We start from the raw sequence: 27,382 nt of genomic DNA on the forward strand, positions 1-27,382 counted from the left end.
TATGGAATAAAGCATTGAGAAAAATTGAAAATCATTGTGAATTTTTGCATTAATGTTTATCCTTAAATATAAATTGTGACTACAGTGCATTCCCTCCTGTATGGAATGCAATATAACCAAATCCTTACTGAAAAATTAACTTGAATAACTTTGTTACTGGGCTTGTTTAGCCATAGATAGTGTGCAGGGGACGTGAGTTCCAAAATAGGGAACTTATTCTGGCTCTATTGTATTGACAACCCATGCGCCAGGGTTGTTTTTCTCCCCTGCACCTTGAATCACATAAGTACACCTCAACTACACGGATATTTAATCCTTTTTCCTACAAAACAGAATAACCTTCCACACTAGGTGTGCATGGTGTTTAAATTCGATTGGCTACCACCATTTCTTGCATTTCATTATTCATCTGTTTTGCCTTTGCTCCGCTCTTTCCACTTCTCCCCCCCTTACGCACTTTTCCCCCTTTCCCTCTCCCATGCACTTGCATGTTCTCAATGTCACTGAGCCTAGTAAGATTGTTGTTTTTGTTCTCCCTTTTTCCCCTGCCTTGTCGCACTACACTTACGCGATACAAATAAAATATCATTAACAAATACATACCAGTACATTACACAACCACGGGAGGTGGTAAGGCTCAACAGAAGAAATTACACTTCCCCCTGGAACAGACTCCCCTCAAGCAAGCCGGTTGCGTAGTACTGCTTGGCCGACTCTGGACTCCTCCCTGGAATCCCCGTCAATGCAGTAGAATTTTGTGAAGGTGTGCATGGACCTCCATCTAGCAGCCCTACAGATGTCGAGCAGGGACATACCAGACAGCAACGCCGTTGTCGCAGCGATCGCGCGGTTGAGTGGGCTCTCAGACGGCCGGCCACGGGGTGGTTCGCCAATCAGGTGACAGTGCGTGACACAGGTGGAGAGCCACATTGAAATGGAAGCCTTGGACAAGGCCTTCCCATGGTTCACAGGACCAAAGTTCACAAAACAGTTGTGACGTCTTTTGAAAACTGTCACGTAGAACTTCAGAGCACAAGCAACATCCAACGGGTGCAAGGCTCTTTTCGGCCAGTGATGAAGGCTTCGGGGGGCTTGGGGGGGAGTAACGCCAGGATCATTGAAGTGGAACTCCGACAGAACCTTCGGCATGAAAGGGGTGCATCCGCAGGACCACCCTTGATTCGTGGAATGCCCGGTATGGTTGTTTGCAGGATAAGGACTGAATTTCACCTACCTTCCCAGCAGGGGCGATGGGCACAAGGAAAGCAGTTTTCCAAGAGAGGAAAGAGGGGCCCCGACACATAGCCTCGAAGGGGCCCGCCATGAGCCTCCTCAGAACCAAGTTGAGTTCCCACGCCAGGAGCCTTCCCAGCTTGGAAAGACAGAAAAAGTCCTTTGAAACTCCTTGACAAGTCCATGAGACCAAAGTGAAGATCTTCCAGGATACGTATGGTGTTGCAGGAAATGTACCTTGATAGAGGCATGCGGAGGTCTGGCTGTTAGGCAAGATTGTATACAGTACCCTGTGGGAGACTGCACCAGCCTTGTCTTCTTGGCAATAGTTAACCCAACCTTTGGTATAAGCAAGTACTACTCAAGTGACTAAACAGCCAGGCTCATCTCAAGAGGGATCAATCTGAGCCGTAAGGTTTTAACAGTTTCGCAGTCACTTACACTCAAGGTTCCTTGATTAAACAATTATTAGTGAGTTTGAATAAGCCTTCTTTAGAAGTTAACAAATACGTAAATATACTTCAAAATACAAAACGGCAGATACCCTTTTGGGATGGTGTTAATAAGGATTTCTGAACTCTGTCCTGGAGGGGCAGAGGTTCAGAAGGCCAACCTAGTTTCTTGGAACAGGGTAATCATTGGACAAGCCAGACCAATCAGGGTAGCTATGGCAGGCGGTCAAGACTAAGTCTCAGGAGGGGTGAGGGTGACTGAAGGACTTCAATGAGCACACAGAGCAAGGATACTTACAAATTACTCCAGACACGTGTTATATCAAAAATAGACACATTTATTACAAGGCATTTGTAACAGACCATAGCAAAAGAATCACAGTAACACTAAGTAAACCAATACATCACACTCCATACAATATATATACACAAGACCATTGTGGTCTAAAGGGTTAAATGCACGAAATATGTTGACAAACAAGATGGGAAGGAAACCGGCAGTACAGATAATCTTTAGGCCCAGTTCAAAATCAATAATACACCTAAGAGGCAGTCCAAGCCCTACGAAGAGAGGAGCCTTGTGCTCAAATAGTACATGCACGCGCTTGGGCCAATGGGTGTAATAGGGTCCATTCAAGGGTCTCTAGCAGCTCAGGAAGGTGGATGAGGCGATGCAGAACAGGTTCCCACTATTCAAGAAGGACCTCTACTTGAAGGCAGAGGCAGTTCAAGAGTGTGGGATGGGGTCGCTATTTCGCAATAGTTGTGGAAAGGAGAGGGGCCCCCAGGGGCCACTCATGCTTAAAAATGGGCTCTTGCGCTAGGGGCCACCGGTTGGGGTTAGGAGTACTCACCGGTCCCCGACACAAGCAGACCGAAACTACGCGAGTTCAGTCCACTTCGCTGGCAGGTTCGAATGTGGCAAAAAGGACATCCCGGCACCCTTCAGTTCCTGAGATACAACGATGATTCCCAAACGGAACAGCAGCGATTTCTATGCTCCAGGAGGACGAATCGACCCAGTTTCACTGCAGCCAGCTTCAGGAGCAAGGTGGTCACAATTGCAGCAAACTTGCACAGGTTGTTGCCGCAGCAGGGCAACACAGTAACCGCGCTTACTACGGTCCTGGCGCACTCGTCTCACTTCAGACCTGGGAACGCCATGTTTACGAAATTCAGTGTGAGGGTGCTGTGGACACAGCTAGCAGTATACCAAGTTTCGAGGGCTTCCTCGAAACTGCAGCGGTGACAGGGCAAAGCAACTGGGTAAGCTGGTCAGTCCACTGGTTGGCCCAGGGACACTTCCGAGAAAGCTTACTTGCAGGGTTGATGAAGGTGCCAAGAATAGTCGGTCCCACTATTCCAATGAGTCGAAGCGTCTTCGGAGACCTAGGACAACCAGATGCAGAGGGGTCCCACGGAACGACAGTGGGCTCAGGGTGCCAAGCCTTCCAGTGGGTCACCAGCAGTTCCTCGACTCAGCTTCGTAGTTGCAGGATACTTGGATCCTACCCTTTGTTCAGTGAGATCTCAGGAGATCGACATGGTAGTGGTGTTTTCAGCCTCCTCTTATGTTAATGTTAATGTTAAAGGTCATTTGTACCGCGCACTATCACCACCGGAGTGGTCCCCTGGCGCTCTGGCGGCTCTGAAAGAGGGGGGGATGGTGGGTTAGTGGGTGGAGGCTGGAAAAGTGCAAGATTGCAGTGATGTGCTGTTGGCAGCCTCAGCCCGGTGGTTCCGTCGGCTGGGCCTGGGGTGTATGCGGCCGGTAGTCGTCGTGTGCTGATGTGCGAGTCTATGTGTTTTTTGTTTTGTTGTTGCAGTGTAGTGAAGTTCGTGCGGTTTGCTGCGCTAGAGGTTTGTGGTTGTGTTTGGTTTGGAGTTTGAGAGGTGTATGCAGAGAAGGAAATTGTTAATGGTATTCGTTAGTCATCTCTATCCTGGACTGAACCGGTTGGGCTCGTGTAATCTTACCCGACGGGATGCTTGTACACCCTGAGCCTCAGGAGGTACGTGCCCGATTTTCCATTCGAGGCCGTTTGAGGATCTAGCTGTCCCCTCCGCCCGCTCCCTTAATAACCTTGCATGCTCCTCCCCCCCCCTCCACATGACTAGCGCCGCTGCTAGTGTCCATACACCCGGTTGTGTGGTGATTGGTGGTATCTTGTCTGTTCCACAGCCTCGTGGGACCTAGTTGTGGCTGTGAGGGATGGTAAGGGTTGGCTGGAGTAGTTGTATCCGTTTCTCTGGGTCTCGCGGGTGGACCCGTGTCCAGCGTCAGCCCTGATGGTGCCCAGGGTACTTCTGTCGGTTCTAGCGGTTTGTCACTGTCCTTTTTTGATGATTCGTTTGTGTTATTGTTGTTTCGGTTTTAGTCTCCGGTGTTGAAGAGGTAGGTTTTTAGTAATTTTCTGAATTTAAGGTGGTCTTTGGTGTTCCTTATCAATTTTGGGATGTTGTTCCAGGTTTTCGCGGCTAAGTGGTAGAAAGCGGTGCCTCCGAGTTTCTTCTTGATGTAAGGTTTTTGTTCGTCGGATTTCGTTGGTTGACTTGAGTGGTCTCGTTGGCTTGTAGATTGTTATTTTTTTTGTAGGAATTCAGCTCCTTGTCCACTGATTGCCCTGTGCGTTATGCACATTGTTTTGAAGATGATACGCTGTTTTACTGGGAGCCAGTGTAGTGTTTTTAGGGCCGGGGTGATGTGGTCTCTTCTGGATAGTTTGAGGAGTAGTCTGGCTGCAGTGTTTTGGATCCGTTGTAGCTTCTTCAGAAGGTATTCCGGTATACCGAGGTAGAGGCTGTTTGCATAGTCGATACTTGACATGATGAGGCCGACGATGGTGAGTGTTTTGTGTGTGAAGGAGAGGAAAGGTAGTATTTTTCTTGCCGTGTGGAGGAAGAAGCATTTGACTGTTGCGTTTATTTGCGGTTCTAAGGTTAGGGTGTTGTCCATCAGGATTCCCAGATTTTTTACTATCTTAGATGGTGATGGTATAGATCCCATTTCCGTTGGCCACGGGATGGCGGTTTCCTTCTCTTGGTCTTTGGATATGATCATGATTTCTGTTTTTCCTGGGTTGATTTTCAGGTTGTTGGCATTCATCCAGTTGAAGACTTCTTTTAGACAGTCGGTTAGGTTTGAATGATCGGCTTGGGTGTCTTCGATCTTGCAGATGATTTGAGTGTCGTCTGCATAGTTGTAGCATTTGATGTTGCGTTTCTTGAAGATTCTGATTACAGGGGTTTGGTAGATGTTGAAGTACAATGGAGATAGTGAGGATCCTTGTGGTACTCCAGTCGTTGACTCGTGGGGTGGATTTGAAGGGTTTGATCCAGACGGTTTCAGTTCTGTCTGCTAGGAATGATTTAGTCCAGCGTAGCGCTGTGTCTGTTATGCCTATGTCTTCTAGTCTTTTGGTTAGGGTGTCATGGCTAACTGTGTCGAAGGCTGAGAGGTCGAGCAGGATAGGGGCAGATGTTGTGTTGGAGTCTGCGTTTGTTTTTAGGTCATCCCAGATGGATAGTAGTGCTGTTTCTGTACCTCTTGTGGGTCTGAAGCCGACTTGAGCTTGGTCTAGCAGGTGTTCAACGTATTCTTGGGTTAGTTTGTATACGTAGGTTTCGAGGAGTTTGGCTGGGTAGGGGATGTTGGAGATTGGTCTGTAGTTGGAGAGGTCATCTATGTCCCCGCTTGTGTTTTTCAGAAGTGGTTTGATGTAAGCCGATTTGAAGATCCTTGGTACTGTCCCTGTTGCCAGTGATAGATTTAGAAGGTTTCTGAAGTATTCTGCTGGTGTTCCTTGTCCGAGGATTGATTTGTAGATGTCTGGGGGGCAGGGATCCATCGGTGAGCCCGCTTTCTTGCTGTGTTTTATTAGCATTGCGAATGCCTCTGCTGATATTTGAGGGTAGTTATTGAGTTTGTGCTGCGGTTCTGATTTGGGTTCGTTTGGTTGTAAGTTGCTGCTGGTTGGTCTCTGTTGGATGGTTTGTCGGATGTCATTGATCTTTTTGAAGTGGTCTGCAAGGTTGTTGCATAGTTTCTCCGAGGTGGTTGGGGTGTTGTCACAGCCTGGTGGGTTTCTCATTTCTTTAATGATACGGAACATTTCTTTATGTGTGTTGTTGGCATTTGTGATTCTGTCATCATAATGCTTTCTCTTTGCCTTTTGAATTTCCTTCTTGTATGCGCGAATGTGCTTCTGGAACATTGTTTTTTTGTCTGGATTGTAATCTTTCCTCCATTCCGTTTCCATCTTTTTGTTTTCCTTTTTCAGGGTGCTTAGTAGTGGGTAAACCATTTTGCCATTGCTCTTTTTTTTGATGGTGTGAATGGTTTTTCTGGGGCCATCTTGTCGATTGTATCTGCAATCCATTTGTGTAGTATCTCCGCTTTCCCGTCTAGGTCAGCTAGATCTAGTTCTGTTGTTGAGGGCTTGGTTAACTCCAGTTGTTCGAATAGGTTGCCTTTTTTGACGTCTTTCCAGTTTTTTTGTGGTGGCTGTGAGTTTGGGAGGTTGGATGTAGACTTGAGTAGGCAGAGTGATTACGAATGGGATGATGAGATGGTCACTCCACAGTATTTGTATCGGCGGTGCCATGGTGATGAGTTTTTCCTCTGCGAATATTGCGTCCAAGGTGTGTCCTGCCGAGTGAGTTGCCCCTTTTACTAGTTGTCGTAGTTTCATGGTGGCGAGTTGTTCAATCAGTGAGTTTTGGGAGTTGGCATGACTCTTCGAACCAGATGTTGAAATCCCCCAGTATGATTAGGTGTTCGTGGTTGATGGCTATGTTGGTTATGGCTTCTATGAAGTTGTCGACGAAGGATGCATCATAAGTTGGGGGTCTGTACACCAGGATGAATGTTATGTTGGTTTTTGGGCTAGTTGTTGTGTATGACCATGGACTCGCAGTTGGGGATGTCGAGTGGTTCGTCTGTTCTTATTGTTAGCTGCTCTTTAAATGCTATTGCAATGCCTCCTTTTCTGTTTTTCCTGTTTATTTGAAGGCATTTAAAGTTTGCTGGGCGGCAGCTTTGGAGTGTGATTTTGTAGTTGTCGTCCAGCCAAGTTTCTGTGATGAAGAGGATGTCGATGCCGTTGTCGAGTAGGTCGAAGATCTCTGTAGAGTGTTTTGACATGGATCTTGCATTTATTAGATTGCAGTGGAGTTTAGAGGTGTAGCTTGGTTTGCCTTTTTTTGTTAGGGTCGTTTTCTGATCTTGTTCAGGAGCAGGTTTCGGGTTGTCAGCGTTCTCAAGTAGTACTTCTAGGTTTAGCCTAGGGTTTTTGTTTTCATCTGGTTCGTCTTCCAGGGGACATGGTTGTGGGTTGGGGGTTCTTCTTGCTTTGGTGATGTATGTTGTTATCGCTTCAGTTGTGCGCATGTTGTATCTGGTGGAGTTTGTCATTCTTCGTGATGTTGGTAGGTTGTTCAGTGTAGTTGGTTTTGGCGTCGCGTTGTTTCGATCTGGTGAGTAGGTCTCAGTGAGGTATGGAGTTAGGTAAAGGGATTTGTCTCTTCTTTCAGTGTTGGTCCGATCTTTGAACCTGTCTGTGGGGGTGTGTTCTGTTGCGGTTCTTAGTTGAAGTTTCGGGGTGTTTGTTCTTTCTTCTCTTCTTTCCCTCTGGGTGGGTCGTTTGCGCGGCATTGTACGATTCTGAGTTGTTTTAGTTTAGTTGTTGTCTTGGTCGGGGTGTAAGGGTGGAGTTAAGGGTTGTATAGTTATGTAGTTGGGTTCTAACAGTGGCTCTCTTTAGTCTCCGTCTCCCTTAGTGACAATGCAGATTTGGGCACGGCAGCCCTGCTAGGTTTGAGACACCTGTATAGTGTGGGAGTGGCCTATCAGTGCAGTTTGGGGAACAGACAATGCACTTTGGGCACGGCGGCCCAGCTAAATTTGAGACAACTGTATAGAGGGAGAGGGGCCTATCAATGCAGTTTGGGGGACAGACAATGTAATTTGGGCGCGGTGGCCCTGCTAAGTTTGAGACACCTATATAGTGGGAGAAAAGCCTATCAGTGCAGTCTGGAGAACAGACAATGCAATTTGGGCACGGCGGCCCTTTTATCTGCTAAGTTTGAGAGACACCTGTATAGTGGGAGAGAGGCCCGTCAATGGAGCTTGGCGAACAGACAGTGCAATTTGGGCAAGGCGGCCTTCTATCTGTTACGTTTGAGTGACACCTGTATAGTGGGAGAGAGGCCTATCAATGCAGTTTGGAGAAACAGACAATACACTTTGGGCACGGCGGCCCTGCTAAGTTTGAGACACCTGTATAGTGGGAGAAAAGCCTATCAGTGCAGTTTGGAGAGCAGGCAATGCAATTTGGGCACGGCGGCCCTGCTAGGTTTGAGACACCCGTACGGTGTGGGAGTGGGCTATCAATGCAGTTTGGAGAACAGACAATGCACTTTGGGCACGGCGGCCCTGCTAAGTTTGAGACACCTGTATAGTGGGAGAAAAGCCTATCAGTGCAGTTTGGAGAACAGACAATACACTTTGGGCACGGCGGCCCTGCTAAGTTTGAGACACCTGTATAGTGGGAGAAAAGCCCATCAATGCAGTTTGGAGAACAGACAATACACTTTGGGCACGGCGGCCCTGCTAAGTTTGAGACACCTGTATAGTGGGAGAAAAGCCCATCAATGCAGTTTGAAGAACAGACAATACACTTTGGGCACGGCGGCCCTGCTAAGTTTGAGACACCTGTATAGTGGGAGAAAAGCCCATCAATGCAGTTTGAAGAACAGACAATACACTTTGGGCACGGCGGCCCTGCTAAGTTTGAGACACCTGTATAGTGGGAGAAAAGCCCATCAATGCAGTTTGGAGAACAGACAATGCAATTTGGGTGCGGCGGCCCTTCTATCAAATGCAGTTTGGGGCAACGGGGTTAGGTATCTGGTGTAAAGCTGTACCTCTCCCAACCCCGGCCCTCCTACCTTACTGGTCCTTGTAGTCACTGGTTGACGGCTGGTCACTGGGGTGGCTTCCCCTGCAGACACCTGCTGACACTTCCTGGAGTTGCCTCTGTTGGAGTCGCCCTTGGCCTCGGGGCCCTTAGCCGCTGGGGGCTGCCGGGCAAAATGGGCAAAATGGAGGTCGGGGGCCGCAAGCACTCACCTGCCGATGATTTTTTAGGAGGCAGTGGGCGCCTGCAGCGCGGGTCGCTAGACCCTGGGCCCGGAAGCCCAGTAACCAATCACGGGCGGTGGGCGGTTTGGGAGGCAGGAGGGAGCAGGGACACGCTCGGGGAAGGGATGCGGTGGGAAGGGGGGTCAGCTGGGCAAAATGGAGGTCGGGGGCCGCAAGCACTCACCTGCCGATGATTTTTTAGGAGGCAGTGGGCGCCTGCAGCGCGGGTCGCTAGACCCTGGGCCCGGAAGCCCAGTAACCAATCACGGGCGGTGGGCGGGTTGGGAGGCGGGAGGGAGCAGGGACACGCTCGGGGAAGGGATGCGGTGGGAAGGGGGGTCAGCGGGACAAAATGGAGGTCGGGGGCCGCAAGCACTCACCTGCCGATGATTTTTTAGGAGGAAGTGGGCGCCTGCAGCGCGGGTCGCTAGACCCTGGGCCCGGAAGCCCAGTAACCAATCACGGGCGGTGGGCAGGTTGGGAGGCGGGAGGGAGCAGGGACACGCTCGGGGAAGGGATGCGGGATGCGGTGGGAAGGGGGGTCAGCGGGGCAAAATGGAGGTCGGGGACCGCAAGCACTCACCTGCCGATGAGTTCCCTTCACGCCAACACAGAGCACCCAATCGGAGATCTGCTCACAAACACGCCATACATGGACCAATCACGGAGGTCCCAGGCATACATGGCATTCCAGACTCTGGCACCCAGGATGTGTATTGGAATCAGACATTCCAGCCCACATCCTGGAGGCACACCCACACATGCAGAAGCCCACGAAAGCATTGGGATTCGCGGGAAAGTGCATGACCAAATAAGAACTGGCCCGGATCGATGTGACCGGGGAAGGTGAAGGGGCAAGATGGCCAAAGGACAGGACAAAGAACCTCGTGGCATGGCCATTTTGGAGCCAGGGCACCTATTTGTGCCAAATGCAGTTAACATGGCAGGACATGGCAGCAACTAGAGGATTTCCAGATTAGTTTTTCTTGGGGGTCGATTGGTCACACCAACCAAGGAGGAGAAGTCGTCCTTTGCAAGGCTTCTCTAATCTAAGTGAAATTGGAGTTTCAGCACTGCAGCAGGGCTTAACCGAGCAAACCAACAGTCCAGGAGTTGCAGCGTCTCTTCCAAGTTCTTCGGATTCCTTCGGCCAGTGGTTGACTGCATTCCTTGCAAGAGACCGCCTTTTATGCAAGTCTCCCATTCATTTGCAGCCTAGCCATCACTCACACAGCAGGGTGGCTGACCTCTAAGGACAGCCAGCCGGCCAATCACCTTTGGGTGCATCGCTGTAACCAAGGAGACCAAGCACAGGGAATTTCGGGAACCTCGCTCACTTGCTGCCCTGCCTGACACGCTGGAGCCAGAGGCAGGCTTCAGCAGTGAACCCCGCCAAAGAAAAAACAAACAAAGGGACCAAACCTGGTTTGGAGCTCAGAGTAAATCTCAAGAAGGACCTTTACAAGAAGTAGATGTAGGTGGGCCGCTACTGGTGCCAAACATTTATTTTGTGAACACTCTGGGGGGCAACTTCAAGCTGAAAAGTAGGGCAGTGAACTGGTTGTGTTGTCCCTGCACCGCGAAACGTAGAAACATTAAATGTTTCTTGTGAATGGGGACATGGAAGTAGACGTCCTCCATGTCCAACAACGTCAAGAAGTCTCTTCCACTGGCCGAGCATGTGCTGCAACTTGACCATCCTGACTTTTTGGGACTTTATTTTGTTCATAAATCATAGGTCTAGGACAGGCCTCCAGCACAGTCTTCTTTCCGACCAGAAATAATCTGGAATAGACTACTCCGGAGGCTCTGAGTCGCTGGGGAACAAGCTCCATCGCCCTTTTCACAGCATGGCACATACCTCTTCCAGGCGATGAGGGATGTGCTGCTCCTGTCAGTTAACCCGAGTGATGTGGACACCTGTGTTATAACTCAAGGGTGTCCCCCTGGACGAGAACGTCCAGCACCCATCTGTGGTGATCGTTCTCCACTAGCTGACAAACCTAGTCAGCTGTCCTCCCACCGGGATGCATGAGTGGGCGCCCGATGTCCCGGCCGGTTCAGGTTTGCTTCAGTGTCGCCGTCACCCGCAGGGCAGGATGCTACCATATGCCTGGGAACGGTCCGAGTAGGCTTCCTGAGTTGTAGATCTGGAGCCTTTCGAAGACCTGTGACTTTCCCCTGGAGAGGTGAAAAGGGCAGTGCTGCTGGAGGGTGCCCTGGGAACAGGCAGTCGCTGCTTTGATGGCCTGTAGGGACTCCACTTTCCCAAATAGGTTCTCTCTGAAGGGCATGTCCACCATCTTCGCTCGGACTTCCTGCTAGAAATTTGTGACCTTCAAACAGCATTGGCAACAAAGGCAGACACCGTTCCCCATTTGTCAGAACCCTGTCTTGTCGACAGCCAGAGCCACTGTGATGGAGTGATCAGACGCCACCTCCCCTTACTGGAAGGGAGCAACTGCCTCCATCTTATGGTCAGGGAGGAACTCCAGAATAGGCCCCAGCTTGTACCACAACTCCCTTTCTTACCTGGCTAGGATCGCCCGTGCATTGACAACTGATGCTGCAGTGTAAATCACCTTTCCCGTTAAGTCCACCCTTGTCCCCTTGATGTCCGGAGAGACCGAAGACAAGGACGAGTTGGCCGCCGATACCACCGAATCAGACGATGGCTGCATCGTCAGGCACTTGGGTGCGGAATCCAGCACCTGATAATTCTTCTCCAGCATATGCAGTTTGGTTGGAGCCGTGCAAGGGTTCATGAGGGCTAGGCCCTTCTCCCAGATGTTGTCCAGTAGGGGCACCGCCATAACAGTTTTCCTCTCAGCCTCACGCCTCTGGTAAAAGAAATCCTCCTCAGGCACTAGCTGGAATAGCTGAGGCTCTGGAGATCATGAACTGGAACAATCACACCTCAACCGTTGGTGAAACCCTATTTGGAGCATCCAAATGTTGATACGGTGTCCGCTGATGTCCTAGTCCGACATCTTGGCTGTATCCATTCCAGTGTCTGGGTCTGCTGGGGGAGAAGGGACCAGACGTGGTGTTGGAGGTTGAAATGGGGGCATCGGTGATGCTTCCTATTTGCCAGCGGCTGATCTGGGGCCTGGGGTAGTCCTACCACGGATCAGATTTTATACAGCTAAAGTAGTCTCTGTATTAGTCTATGGTTTGGAGGTGAAACCCCTATGCTGGCACACAAACTGGATCAAAATCGAGCGCGCAATCTGGAAAAAATCTTTGGCACTCCCGTTGTGAGTACCAATGGAGTGTTTAAGAATTGAGCTCGTTTTTTTGGTCTCATTGCGGTGTCGTGCAGACTGGAAACTTCTCTTTATATAGGGAAATTATTACCAGCAAACAAAACTCCCTTTATTACGAGGTAAATGAGCACCTCACAAATTCAAGATCACAGATTGTGTGACTTGGAGGGAAAAATAAAGGGAATTCTGTCCAGAATAGAGATGAATCTAGAAACTCTTGTTTCAAATCCCTGTAAAGTGAAAAAGAGTGATACAATCGCCAACGTAAGGTCCAGTATGCCATTTAACCTCTGCTTAAAGATGGAAAAAAGCTAGGTTCATTGCCTCGCTACCTACAAAACTTTGAGGCTCCGACTCAATGTGGCACGTACTGGGGAAATATTAATAAGAAACCAAGGTGATCAAGTTAAAATACATTGTGATTATGGTGTATTCCTGGGTAGACAATTACACTATTTGAGTGTGAAGGTACCTGGGAAATTAGACTGCTACTTTTCAGAAGATTTGTGGCTAAGGAGGAAAGTCTTTTCTGAGTTTTTTTGGGAGAGGATGATTGCTGGTCAAGAGGTTATGTTAACAGTAGACATTATACAAGTACTTAATAAGTGCCATTATAATTTAAGGAATATTTTTTCTTTCCTTTTTTTGGCCTTTTGAAATGTATTGGCTGCTTCTCTCTCATGGTGATACCGTTGGTTTTGCTTGTGATGAATTTGGATTTTATTCTTTTTTATTGGATTATTTATGTAATTTGTATTACTAATACTGTTGTGATTTTGTAAAGCCAAAACAAAACCATCAACCCCTTTAAACCAAGTTCACAAGAGAAAGCACAACTCTGCACTAACCTGTACTTTAACTTGTGCACCAACCCAAGACACTTGGGCCAGTCTTTTCCTAGATTTCTCCAATACAACTCACAAATACATCAATTGGGCACATCCTAGTCAAAACCATATCAAGCTAGAAGTTGCTTGAATACCATCCCTGAACATGGGGTGGCCGCCAAATCGGAGGTTGTAATCTAGGTTAACAAATGTTCATCGAGTCTTACTCAAGCTAGAGAAGGAGTTTAAATTCCCTCAACTATCAGACCATGCCTGCACTACCAATGCCTCAGGCAGCAACCCTCGTCCTTCTCCCCCAAAACTTCAGTCACCACCCCCAGATTTTCATCCCTAACCGCTCAAGGAGTGTCATCACACCCTTATCCTGCCACAGCCAGCAGCCCCTCACTTCCAGACATCCCTTTGATCTCTATGCTTCACTCTAGGGGCTGGCTAGTTCAAGCAGCTTATCTTCACCCGAAACACCCTCTGATCCAACCTTCGATAACCGCACATGTGCTTTCAAATCAGAAGCACCTGCGATTATACATTTCTAGCAACCAGAGCGACTTCAACAGAAATGTCAATAGCTTTCCTGCCAATCCAGCATCACTGAGTGTTCAGAACCATTGGCCTTGCCCAGCCAACCCTTAATACAATCCTATGGGCTTGGCTAGCCCATCCATGCTGCAAGCTCCTGCAAGTATCGCGCCCCAAGAACCCCACCCACCCAACTTGGAGAAAATCCACCCTCCTCACGAATCTCTGCCCCATCAACCTTTTACTTCCAAATCAAACACCTCTTCACACTGCTTACTGATCAAAGCACTTTCTCGTGCCAATTGATGCTCAGCAGCAGGTCTCCACCCTTATTACAGTGTTCAGTTTTGAAACCATGTGATCTGATTTCCAGTCAAGACATTTTGTGGTCCTAAAACGAAATCCTTCATTGGTATATTTGCCAAAATTCATGCCACCCAGTGCCAGAAAAACGTACTAATATAGCAAAAGTTGCCAAAATAGGTGCCCACTATTTTGACACAAATTATGTGTGTAGTACACCCATTTGATTCTGTCCTCCCTGTTTTTCAGTGAAAAACAGCTAACTTAAATGGGATGCAATGGAACTCTAGTTTATTTTGTTTGAACACAGTAAACGTATACAAGCTTTCCATAATATTGTTAAGATTTTCCACAAGGACTAAAAGCAAGAGCACTCAGATCGCCATTGTCAGTTTTGTAACAATCACAACTGCAGACATGGTCAGGGGCTTAAAAAGTAGCATTGTCAGTTCAAGGTCAGAGTTGAAATATAAAACTTGCCATCCCGTGTGATCCCCACATCAAAAGCAGTTTACCCAACAAAAAAACTACGAGGAGCACCAAACACAAGACCATACTGACTGACGATCATGGTATTCTGTAGATTAACAGGTCTACATATTTAGTCCACATGCAGGTTTCATGTAGCTACAATCAAAGTGAAATATGCTAGTAAAACAAGGGGCATCATTTGAAAGTCAGATATGAAGGTAATACCTGCACAAGTACTACAGGAGTTTGCCTGAGAATTGATTGTAATGCACAAGGGCACTAACCAGACTGAGAAAGACCACAAATCCAAGGCATGCTGGAAAGAGACACGGACACAAAAGAGCAACACCTGGCAAGGGGACTCCAATTTAGTAACATCAATTAAGTTATGTCAATTAAAAGCGGCAAAGCACCAACATTGATTTGATAATCAAACAGGTCTGAACAGCATGCACAAAGCCTAAGCAACTATTGCCTGGCTGTCATCTTCTAGAACGGGATTGATACACAACCACCCACTTGCCATATCTGGGAAATCGTTCATATAAAACCCCGACACCACCAATCTGCAGTCATTACAAAGAAAGTGCAAAATAGTACCCAAGTATTAAGATGTTCTTGCATAGTTTACAGTAAAACTAAAAGTTACCTACAGTAGAGCTTTGCACTGGTACTCCATAGTCCCCCTCCCCACCCGTCATGAAATTCTTTCTGCATCAATATGAACAGTCTTTGCACAGCAAATGTCTAAAAAGAAGGGGCTAGTCACCAATACACAGCCACGGACTGCCACCATGTGCCCACTGGCTCCATGCACTAGTCCTTTGCTACATGTTGCAAGTGGTTTCCAGGAAGGTACTAATGCAAATACAAGAGTGATAACAGTGGGCAGGCGCAACACAACTTGCATAAAAGCTGGTTTAATTTCTCCATGGATCTGTAGACGGATAGCCCTGCACATGACAACTAAAGTAACAAACAATATTGATACATGTTTGTCCTTTACGGTTTGTGATAATTGCGACATGGTGAAAAATACTAACTTGGGCATACAAATTCTAGTAGGACAGCACACCAGGAGCAATGGAGACTTGGTTGCTAACAAAGGCCTGGAAGAACAAAGTTGGTGTGAGAAGGGGGCTTCAGTGGGCCAGGTAAAAATGGATAGGGCTTTGAAAATGAAGTTTTTAATGTCTACCCACAACCTCTTCACAGCGCATTCCCACCAAGCAAGCTTATAAATATCAGGGTTTGCACATACATGGGCTGTCATTTCAATTGAAATTTAAAAGCGGCTAGCATAACCTTTGTATCAGGAGTGATGGGACAGACGGCAATAAACGATTAGCATTGCAATCAAAGCTTACTTTGGGTAGGAACATGGTCCCAGCCACCATATTGTCTTCATGAAAATGTTCAACAAGCATGCAATTCACTATTCCAGAGCAGAACCACATGGTCTTCAGTACATCGGTTGGTCACAAAATGCTCATGCCAAAACCAGTGGGGCAGCTGGACAGAGTTAAGTAAATCACGTTGCTAGGCTAGGCCCTGCAAGGAATTGCAAGCCTGAGGTACGTAAAAGAGTATCAATTCAAGACGTTCCTTAGACACCAGCAGGTAGCAGTAAAAGTGGTGATACTAAATCACGGGAGCAACTAGATTTGCCAGGGAATAGCACAGCACCTTCTAGCGGCTTTGATGTAGAAAGTCCCTTGGGAAAGGGACCAACATCCACAGATTCGTTTTTCTAGTACCAAGCAGAGTAGCTTTGCACTTTATCTCGTAGGTGGACGACAAATTCCTGCAACCAGATTAAATGTCCAGAGCTTGAAGGTTGAAGAATCACCTGTAAGCCGAATAGCAAAAAACAGGCAAATTCGGCACAAAAAAATAAAGCCACAAACTTTAGCCAAATGCAATTCTTCAGGTCTGAAGAAAGGATACCCTCTAGAAAAATAAAAATAGTAGGCAAAGTCATTGCTAATGTAGAGGGAACATACGATGGACAATTTTCAGAAGAGAAATACTAGAAGCTCACTTCAGGGTCCTTAAATCAGCCTGCTTAGAGTCTCACTTTGAACAATTAGACACTCCTACATATAACTGGGTGATCTAGCTTACATGTTTCAACACACTGTAGACAGCACAAGAGATTACTTATGCACTTGTCTGTCCCAAACAGCTTCACCACTGAGTAAGTCAGAAAGCCTTCTGCACAATACTGCCTTTGTTGATACACTTGCTGTCGAAAGTTGTCAGAAGAGCAACAGATCTTTATCTTTCAAAGCAACCAAGTTGGTTGGATACGACCCACAACCCCTCACTGCTTCACTCCCCCCACCTCCCTTCAAGGAATCAATGATGCTTAGAGTTGAGGGTCCAGTTTGTGGTAAGTTAGGAACATGGTCATCTGGGATACCTAGAGAAGATGCATAGAATCCTGTTTAATTTGGGAATACAGTGAAAGGGGAATAAAGTGAAAGGAATTAAGTGACCGCACAAAAAACGGCAAATTATTCCTGTGCAATTGCCAGATAGGCATGTAAAAGTGGATGCCCTTCAGCACGAGGGGACAAAGAGCCCCCCTCAGGAGTGTGGATGGTATTAGCACAAATTAACTTTAGGATTTTTCCTAGAGGAAATGTTTGGACCATCAGGTTTTTCAAAGTGACAGTTACCACATTACACTTGTTAACCACAATAATCCCAACAGGAATCCTGATTCAACTGGACGTGAGCAATAGCTTTACCTCCACCACCTTTTCTGCAACCTCCCCTTCCCACAAAAGTGAACGTTGTTAAACAGGTTAGCTTGCCATCTGGCAGCTTGGCTTGAAATTCTACTTTTCCTTAGGGCAACCTTAAGATAATTACTGTCCAAGCCATATGTGGATTGCTAGTAGGTATAATGACTTGGCTGTATTTTGCTAAGAGTCAAGACAAAGCTGGATTTACGCTGTGCAACACTTTAGCCTTCTGCCAAATGTGTGACCAAATGATGTGCTTGCTGGATTTTGCACTGTGAAAATCTAGAAGCTTTCCACATATCAGTATACGCCTAAACACTGCCCATCTTTTAAAGTCAAATTTGATAAAGGCTCCAACCAGCAGCTGACCCTACCATCAGTGTTTTTGGGAAAGCAGCAGTTCAGCATTTCTGGAAGCGTACGTGAAACCAAAGTGATGACATAACCTGTTTAGCATAGCAACAGCTTCTACGCTCCAGTAACAGGCCCTGAAAGAGCAGTCATCTGACATGCAAGTCTTCGGCCCCAAAACCTCAACCAAGCAGCTTTGCTTGTAGCCTGTCAGACTACCAATAAACATGGCAGGGATGCTGGCAGTCACTGTAGCAGCAAAGGAGCACCCATAAAAAAAAGGGATCAAGAAATTTCAGTTTTGAGCACTAAACCGAGAGCGGGCAGCTAGAGGGCACATGGATGCTGCAACTATTCTATTTACACTGACTCCACCTATTCAGTCGTTGTGACAAACAGTACAAGGACATGTAGCAAAGGCAGTACAGCCAGTACACAAATAATGCAAAAACCTGTCTGCATGAGCGAGTTAAAGAAGAGACTTGCATGGTTCGTGCCTCACCCTATTTCTTGCTGTTGCGCCCCTCCCCCTAGTTTCTAATTACTTTATGTCCTACAGCCAGGCCATCCAAGGAATCCCTGGTAAGAAGATATGCCAACAGGTTACTTGAAATGCTCAAACACCCACATTTGTCAAATGAGTAATTTGGAGGTAAAACCAGTGAGCAACCCCATCACCACCAAAGACAAAAAGTCTCCTTGCTGCCAATGCCACTAACAGACGAGAAATGTTTGCTCATTCATACAAAGCAAAAATAACTCACCTAGTATGCCTGTCCCAGGAAACGTGCAGCAAACACGTTCACAGTAGCAAGATACTGCACAAATCGATACCTAAACAAAACTGATGCTCAACAGATTTATCACGTTTATTATGGACAAGTGATTAATGGTGGAGAGGCCACGCCCATTTCCTCATTGGCTTAACAAGAAACTGAAGATAAATGTTTCATACACATTTTACAATATTTTTCCTTCCTCTCAAATTTCATTTCCTTGTAAACAAAACAAAGTTTGACGCATTTCTTTAACGCTGTTTCGCCATCAAATCAAAAAAAGAAGAAATCCAGACTTAATTTTTAACCTGCAAAAGGAGTGAAAAAAGGTTCAAGGACCACCTAGAGTGAAAATTACAGTGAGTGGTGTGAGGAAAAAGGGAAAGTTGTCACAAGAGCGAGCAAGAGAATCAGATAGAAAAAAAAAGAAAATCTTGAAGAACGCCACAGAAACCAACCCAGCCGGGTCACATTGATGTCACTGCGTTTTCCTTCCACCACTCCAGAGGGTGGGAAAATGGCATTTATATTCCTTCCCTCAAAAATGGTCTTGCAATTCAGCTTTGATGGCGGTTGTGTCCAAATTTTCCAATGTTGGGGTCCAAGTGCAAATGTCAAAAAAATGTTGGGAAGAGGGGAAGCGTTAAAACAAAATGAGGCATCTGCCACATGTGGATATTAAAATCCAAAACAGTAAAAAGACACAGAACGTAAGCTTGTCAATGCTTCAAAATTCACAACCAAAGTCGAAAAGGGAATATCTTTCACCTATCATGACGAGAGTTTTATCCTTTCAGTTCAATGTCTCTTGCAAAGTTCGGTTTGTTTTTTTTATAAGAAGTTTTTTCGTAGTCTGTTTTAACTGCAAGTTTGTAATAAGGTCTTTCAGTTCATGAGATTAAGCAGAAAGAAGAACGGGTCCTAATTCTTCCACGGGTAAACAATCCGTTTTGGGGCCCAGGTATGCTAAGAAGCAACTGTCTGCAGCGAGTCCTTTTGATTTTTTCCTCTTCAATTGATCACTGCCTCAGCGCTTCTATAAGGAAAAGACAGACAAACATAGAACTTAGTATATGAAAACGATAAAGATACCTGGAGATTGTGTCCATACTCAACCCTAATTTTAAGATTAGGAAAACAAGACCGCTGTACCCAACAGTAAAATTCCCACAATATGGGTTGTCACTTTTTTTTAGTGCAGTGAAAACTGGAGAGCACACTACCATAAGTGAGAGGTGCATTTGAAGACAATCCCACATCAAATATTTAAGGGATGTGAAAAATCCCATTTAAAAAAGTTAAACAATCTCGATTGACACTCGAAGCAAAAGGGCTAATCTGACATTTTCATACTAAAGAACATACTCTGGGGAACTAGCTGTGTGTACAGGCAAAAGCTGGGTACAAAAGTATCGGGTTAATTAGAAGTATGGGACAGTGTCCATTCACCAGGACTAGTTGAGAACCACTTACCTCGCAATATTCTTTTGCAGTCTAGTTTTTCAAAACCTAGGAGGAAAACAAAAAAAAAGAATTTTGATTACAGCACAGCAATGAACTGGCCGAAATCTGCTTGCAAAACATTCTGGAATTCAGTTCCAGCGAGGAAACTAAATTTGACACCAGCAATCATTTCAAAATTGTAGGCCTCCATTGTGTAACCTAGCACTCAACTTGCAGTACATGAAGGGGCAGGGATTGGTCTTGCATTAACCTTAGCCGAAAAAAAACGTTTGGTCTCTAGCCAAGGACCTAAAAATGCACAGATGAGCTGATGTGCGATTTGGAGGAGAGGGGTTTACTTTAGAAAGGGGTTCAATTAACAAAAGAACATGCAACAAAATTAAGTGTTACTCACCGGAGTGACTAACGTACTCCTAGTCCATAGTCCCCTTTCCACCATCCAATATGGGCGTCCCTCAGGAGGGAAGAGAAAGGAAACACTTAACCAGAAAAAAAAAAAAGAAACCACTTTCCCTTTAAATTTACAAATGCACTGAGGCGCGGCCCCAGGAGCCCAGGCTCCCGTAACCCCAGCTGAACAACCTCGCTGATCTTTTCTGGGGGGAAAGATGGTGGGATGTATGGAGGAAAGGGGACTGGACTAGAAGTACATTAGTCACTCTGGTGAACACCACCAACTACTTCTACGTCCCGTCCCCTTTACTCCATCCTGTATGGGCGATTACCACTGATACAACTGCCCTGGGGAGATGCTATTCTAAGCAAAAAGATTATGCAGGCCTGCTTGGTCAAATGCTGCGTCAGCCCCCGGCACTGGTGTCCAGACAGTGCTTGCAGAAGGCCAATGGGCCATGTCGCCAGCCTGCTAATCACCTGCCATGGGGCATGGTGCTGAAGGGCGCCCGCCACTGCCTTGGCCCTGACGACATGAGCATGCCTGCCCCTTGGTGGATCCTTACCAGTTCTTGAAGTGGCGGCCGCCACTGCCTTGGCCCTGATGACATGCCTGCCCCTTTGTGGATCCTTACCAGTGTTGAAGTTCTTAAACATTGTGTTAACTAATTGTGTTGAACAAAACATGTTGGGCAATAAATGGTGTTGTGAGTTAGTGACAACACATTAAAATATTGTAAATTAAATAGACATTGACCCCAGTGTAGCACTAAATGGGGAAAAAAGGTACTCAGAAGAGGATGGTATGTTATACATGAGGTATCCTTTACAAAAAAGGAACCCCATGAGCTACTGACCATTGTGTGTCTTTAGGTAGAGTGATGTCCATTAAAGTACTGTACATCATTTAGTTTTGTATAGGCAGGATGTTACAGGGTTGAATACAACACAAGTTGTTTTATGTACTGTAATTGTATTTTATGAAAAATGTTGGAAAAGGTTTAGGAATTTTTTGCATTTTTACACATTTTTTTAGATTGTTATATGAATATTTGTGATTTATATGAAATAAAATTGTGAATGTATTTTTTGTAGTGATGTTATCGTGTGGTGACTTAGTACCCATTTGTTCAAAGTACTAAGTAGATGTGACCTGGGGAACATAGGAAGGGTTTAACTATTAGACGTGTTTGATCTTTTGTCATAGAATTGTCCAGAATGTCTCTTTTGGAGCCTGGTCAATACATCTTTAAATGGCTCTAGGTCTCTGAGGTTATTTGATGGATCCTTATGCTGCACCTTGTATGCCTCCTGGGTGGCTGCTGGAAGCTATACTATGGAAGCTTTGGATGCTTGCGGACCCCGCTTTGAGCCGCCGAAAGTGACAAACAAGGTGCCCGTCCTGCAGAAGCCCTTCTTTCTGTCGAGATAGAATTGTAGTGCTCTTCTGACATCTAGGCAGTGAAGAGCTCCTTCTACCTCTTCCTTGGGGTCTGGAACGAAAGTGGGGAGCACAATCTGGTTAATGTGGAAATAAGAAACAACCATCAGGAGGAACTTGGGGTGCATGCAGAGCACAACTTGTCCCCATGAAACCTAGCATAGGCCTCCGAAGCCACTAAGGCCTGTATATCACTGATTCTGCAAGCTGAAGTAACCCACTAGGAGTGATGTCTTTAGCGTGAACAGTTTGATATCTACTGTGGCCATGTGCTTGAAAGGTTTGTGTGCCAGGGCACCAAGCACCACATTAAGATCCCAGAGCGGGTGCGGGCGTTTTGCCTGTGGGTATAGCCTGGTCAGACCCGTCAGATACCTCTTCACTACAGAATTAGCAGAGGCGTAAACGTGTCCGAGTTCCTGTATGCTCCAATAGCCCAGCAGGTGTCGACCTGGACCCCTGATCAAGCCAAGTGGGCCGAGAAGGTTAACACCTGGTCCAGCATGCAGGCCAGTGGATCCACACCATTTTCCTTGGACTGTAGGCAGAACCTGGTCCATTTACTTTTGAACTGCTTTCGTGTAGACTCCTGGCTTCCTGTAGGATTTCCAGGTTGTCGCGAGAGTTGGAATTGAAGTTACCGGCTTATGTACCCGGTTGCTAGGGATAGCCTCTCTGGATAGGGGTGCAGGAATGTGCCCCCTAACTGCGCCAGAAGCAGGCCCTTTGAGTGGAGGGGCATTTCTGGCTGGAATTACCTCTGATGAAGGTCGGAGAACCAAGGCATTGCAGGCCACCGAGGTGCTAGGAGGATGAGACGTAACCGCTGGAATTGCCTGATCTTGCTCACTACCTTGTGAATGAGCGGTGAGGGGGAATGCATACGCCCACATTCTGTCCCGGGCTATCTGAAGCGCATTCAAGAGCCGTGCCCTTCCCACCCCAGGACGTGAACTGCTGAAAAGTCCAGGTCTGTGGCTGGGTGTCCCCACTTGTTGAACATTTCCTGGAGCACTTCCATCCAGCTGCCACTCGTAATTGTCAGAGCCCAACCGCCTGAGTGTCCAGCTCCAGGTTGGATTCTCCTGGCAGGTGGACCTCTAACGCTCACCTGGTATCCACAGGGACGTCACTCAGCCTGTTCTGATCTCTTACAACCTTGAACCCTTCCCTGGAGTCTACTCGAATGGAGACTGGGCCTTGTTTTCTTGAAGTGTGCTCTCCGTCCTGCTTTCAGCGCGTTGATTGATGCGGGCTCGTTGCTGCCTAGTTACTTCACTGGAAAGAGTCTGACAGGTAAGTATGATGAGTCTTTTGAACAGTTCTCTAACTTTGTTCCTTTCCTTCCTTAGATGCTGGCCGGCGTCCGGGGATGGCGATGTGCTGCTGGGATGAGTAGCGCTGATGGTGAGTGAGCACGATGCGACCCTTTCGTATTTGTATTGAACGGAGTTCTTTTTCTGTGTCTTTTAGGCGCTGTGACGTTTTCAGCGTGGATGCCGGTTATGAAGAAGAAATGCGGTGAGTAAGTGCGGTAGGTATGCAACGCCTCTAGATGTTTCCACGCTAACCTGGAGTGTCTTTTCTCTCTTGCAGATGGGTGAGAAGTTCCGGAAACAGAGTTCCCCCAGAGCGGCTGGGATTCAGGTAAGTATTTGAAGCTCGTACAGTCTTCAAAAATAAGCGAAGATTTGCTGAATGCTTACTAATGCCTTTTTTCTGTTCTTTTCCCTTTTCCTTAGGAAGCGGCGTGCCGGGATGGGAATGACACTGCCGAAGATGTCCGCAGAACAGAAGAAGCGATGAATGATGGGCAGAAACGCCACAAGGTAAGACTGTTCCTAACTGTGTTCTTGCAGGAGCTGAGCGCAAAAGAAAGATGCAGGCCTACTAGAGACCGATCTGAACATGGCGAGTTGAGTATCTCGCTGCAGGTGTAGAAAACAAAGCATGTTTCTCAGCCTGGGCGTGGCTTAAATACTCTCTGGGTATCCCAGGTGTGTCTGGGCTGAACCACACCCAAAAGACTAGACTGCACATGCAGTTCTGGGAACCGAAATATGTCGGGGCATCCATCTTGTCCCCATCAATGCACTACAAGTCCAATCCCCAATGTTATCCTATGGCAGTGAGTGAGTCTGGTGCCACAAGCGCCAAGTCTGACTCCAAGTGGGTCTTTGGAGTGATGGAGGCCCTTGAGGGCCATTTAGGTGATCGTGGCCTGGCTCCAGCCTGACATCTTGGAGGGCTGGGGACATGAGGGGCAGGAATCATGACAACCGCTGAGATGCATACACCTTGTGCAATTGCCCACTCCCAGATGTCTACGGTCAACTGGCAAAGAGGGGACCTGGTGCCACCCTGCTTGTTTAGGTAGTACATCCAGGTAGTGTTGTCCGTTTGAATACACACTAGACTGCCCTGAGCCAAACGGCCATCAATTCTAGCCAGTTGCTGTGATTCTGCTCTTTGGTCCAAGGCCAAAGACCATACACGGCATGTACCCCTGGCGTCGGACCCCACCCCTGAAGAAAGTCTGGTCAGAGTATGCTGTAATGGAGGCAGTCGAAAAGGCCTGCCCGCCATAGGTTCACATGCTGGACCCACCCACTGTAAGTGAGGGGGGGGTATGGTGACTGGGGCCCACTGATTACCAGATTCCTGGTACCAGGAAGCCCCGAAATGCCGCTACAGCCTGGTGTATGGAATAGCTAAGAAACAAGGCACTAGGCACTCCCAGTAGGTGCTGGAACCACCACGCAGTTGTTCCTGTTCTCAGGAAGTGAGCGACAGAAGCTTTGATCGCTGCCACCTACTCCCCGTAGGGAATACCTTCTGTGCATCGCACAACAGCCCCAAGAACACCAGAGTGTGAGGAAGGATGAGCTGCGATTTCTGGTATTTGATTAAACCCCCAGCTCGTAGAGTGGTCATCAGTTTGTCCGCTGAGCATCTGGCCTGCTCTGGAGACGTCCCTCTAACCAGTTGTCAAGGTAGAGGTATACATGCCGGCCCTCCATCCTAAATCAGACTAAATGGAAGCTCTTTGTATTGAAAATGCAAGCCCATGACCCAGAACCTGAGGACGGGCCAGTGAGATTGCACTATTGGGACATGAATGCCTTTCAGATCCAGGGAGCATGTCCAGCCACCCCCGCCAAAGCATCGCCCTTGTCTGAGCAGGATTGGCCCAGACGGAAAGCTTTTGCTGCCGGCTTGGTCGAATGGCCAGGGCTTTGGCCGTCTGATCTGCTTTTCTTTTGTCTAGCTCTTTATCCGTAGTGGAGTGGAAGAGATTGCCACCCGTGAAGAGCAAGTCTAGGATTCTATTCCGACATCTGGGTTAAACCTGGTGGCCTTAAGCCAGTCTGTCGTGCTCATGTCCGTCGCCACAGAGATTGCCCTAGTAGCGATATCCGTGGACCACAGTGGCCTCCATGATTGTGCCACTAGTTCTTCCTTGGCAAGCCAGTCTTGATTGAAGCTTGTCGGCTGGAATAAACAAAATTTCTCTCCACAGTCGTTGATTTGCTGCCACCAGGATGGCATCGGCGTTGGCCTGTCAGATGCGGGACGGCATTGGAATGGACCTTTTCACCATAGGCCTCTAGCATTTACTCCTCGAACTTCCTTAGCACTAGTAGGCAAAAAGGACGCCCAAGGCTTGGCATTCATGGATGATGCCACTATGACTTAACTGCTGCGGGTGTACAGACAATAGCATAGTGTCACCCTCCACATGCCTGATTTTGCATCCAGCCTTTTTTTTACTGGCCAAGTGGTGTGGTTTGCCAGTGCCTAGACATCTTTTTGCAGCGGGATGCCAGTCATGGCCTCTGCTTTAATGTTAAACGCGTCCGCCAATGCCCTTGATTCGGCTGCTACTTCTGGGGCTGAGGAATGTCGAGGTATTCAGCTAGGCCCGCTATCCTGTCATGGAAAGCCCTCGCCAACAAAAGGCATGTCTTGCTCTGTCCTGCTGATTCCCCCTGAATTAGCCAGGCCCCTGGGTCCTTAGGGGAGTCTCTGCCATCAGCGCCGAGAGTGGCGGTACCGGTACCGAGACCAGAGTTAGCGCGGGTAGAGGTGGCTGTGTAGGCACCGGCTGAGCAGGTACAGCAGGTCATGTATTATGCCCTTGAGGATGTTTCCCATTTGTGGGGAAATCATGAGGGAATCAGCCCTTGCAGGCAAGCCGAGTGTGTTCCTGCACTGGTGCCAACGGCGAATACGCCCGTTGGCCAGTCGACGCAGAAAAGAGGACCGAGGTGTGGCACCGGTGGGCAGGGTTAAGGGAGCCTGCACTCCTGGGGCCATGCACCTGTAAATTTAAAGTGAAAGTGATTTTTCTGGCGAAAAAAAGGTTAATTACAGTCCCTTGCAAGGGACGCGCATACAGGATAAGGAAAGGGGACAGGACGTAGGAGTACTAGTTGTAAATGAACTGTAAACCAGAGACCGTTGGGTGTCCATCTTTTCAGGAAAAACAATACATAAAAATGTAAAAAGAATTCGGGACTTTGAACCCAATTTCAACAATGGTTTTTCCAGGGGCAACAAAAGTAAAGGATGGGCAACCAAGATTGTGACGGGCTGGTTTTCTTCCACCCACTCATGCTCTACAGCTAGAAAACGTACCAAACGAGATTCTAAAAATATATGACTGGACGATCCGCGTGTCTCTTGCAGCCGAGAACATGATTACCTGATATTGGTATCCTAAAATTAACGGAGTTGCGAGCTGAGTTGGGAGCAGTCTGCTGCAGTCCTGTGTTCTGACCACATCGTTGTGTCCAGGAAGTGGTTAACAGCACCGAAAACACCGCGGAGCGGAGCTGCGTTGCGAGCCGAGTTGGGAGCAGTCTGCTGCAGTCCTGTGTTCTGACCACATCGTTGTGTCCAGGAAGTGGTTAACAGCACCGAAAACACAGCGGAGCGGAGCAGCGAGCTGAGTTGGGAGCAGTCTGCTGCAGTCCTGCGTTCTGACCACATCGTTGTGTCCAGGAAGTGGTTAACAGCACCGAAAACACAGCGGCGCGGAGTTGCGAGCTGAGTTGGGAGCAGTCTGCTGCAGTCCTGTGTTCTGACCACATCGGTGTGTCCAGGAAGTGGTTAACAGCACCGAAAATGGAGCGGAGCTGCGAGCTGAGTTGGGAGCAGTCTGCTGCAGTCCTGTGTTCTGACCACATCGGTGTGTCCAGGAAGTGGTTAACAGCACCGAAAACACCGCGGAGCGGAGCGGCGAGCTGAGTTGGGAGCAGTCTGCTGCAGTCCTGTGTTCTGACCACATCGTTGTGTCCAGGAAGTGGTTAACAGCACCGAAAACACCGCGGAGCGGAGTTGGGAGCAGTCTGCTGCAGTCCGCTGCATACGCGGAGTCGTAGCAGGATGGGGCCTGAAGTGAGACCGCATCCAGTTTTCCACGCGTGGTCACCCCCCATGGGAAAGAAACTAAGAACTAAATCCGAATCGGCCGCGAAACCGGCAAGAACTGACACAGTGCAAAGGAGCCCGGAGCGGATGGAAATCCTGACAGCGCTCCAAAAGCACACACCTTCAGAGGGAACGGTGAGTGAATATGTGATCTTAAACTCCCCCCCCTCCACCTTCACCTCCCTATGTGAGTGAAACTTTTTCTGAAGGTGCTCCTAAGGCTCGGCCGGAGAGGTCAAATCAAGGGCCGAGCAAGCATAGTGCCACGACCCCACCTGTACGTACTTCTATTATGGTGCTGTCCCCACCCTGGGTGACCCTAAGAAAAGAGAAAGCAAATGTGATATCGATATCAATCCTGACGCTTTTACACCTCTGGAAGCCCAGTCCGTACCCGAGCCCTCAGGAAGAGTAGATCTCCTGGATCCTAGGACCCCCATCCCGACCCCTTTCGTGAGTCCAGGGGACGCCATTAGGGTGCGTCTGGAGACCACTGGTAAGGTGAGGTGGGAAAACGCCACGTGTGAAAGGGGGACGCCCG

At 47.8% G+C, this 27,382-nt stretch overlaps 1 protein-coding gene across 1 annotated transcript in view; it reads right to left on the reverse strand.

The window, feature by feature from the left end:
* Positions 1-18,179: 18,179 nt before the first annotated feature.
* YTHDF2 (YTH N6-methyladenosine RNA binding protein F2) overlaps positions 18,180-27,382 on the reverse strand; it is a 127,063-nt gene continuing 117,860 nt past the window's right edge. Inside the window, exons 5-6 of the mRNA XM_069622964.1 lie at positions 19,584-19,619; positions 18,180-19,146 (exon numbers count right to left, since the gene is read on the reverse strand). Of these exons, the coding sequence (XP_069479065.1) occupies positions 19,605-19,619 (15 nt within the window). The 3' untranslated portion in view covers positions 18,180-19,146; positions 19,584-19,604. The remainder of the gene's footprint in view (positions 19,147-19,583; positions 19,620-27,382) is intronic.

The sequence above is a fragment of the Ambystoma mexicanum genome, chromosome 11 (assembly GCF_040938575.1).
Source record: "Ambystoma mexicanum isolate Mex_15411 chromosome 11, UKY_AmexF1_1, whole genome shotgun sequence".
Classification (NCBI taxonomy): domain Eukaryota; kingdom Metazoa; phylum Chordata; class Amphibia; order Caudata; family Ambystomatidae; genus Ambystoma; species Ambystoma mexicanum.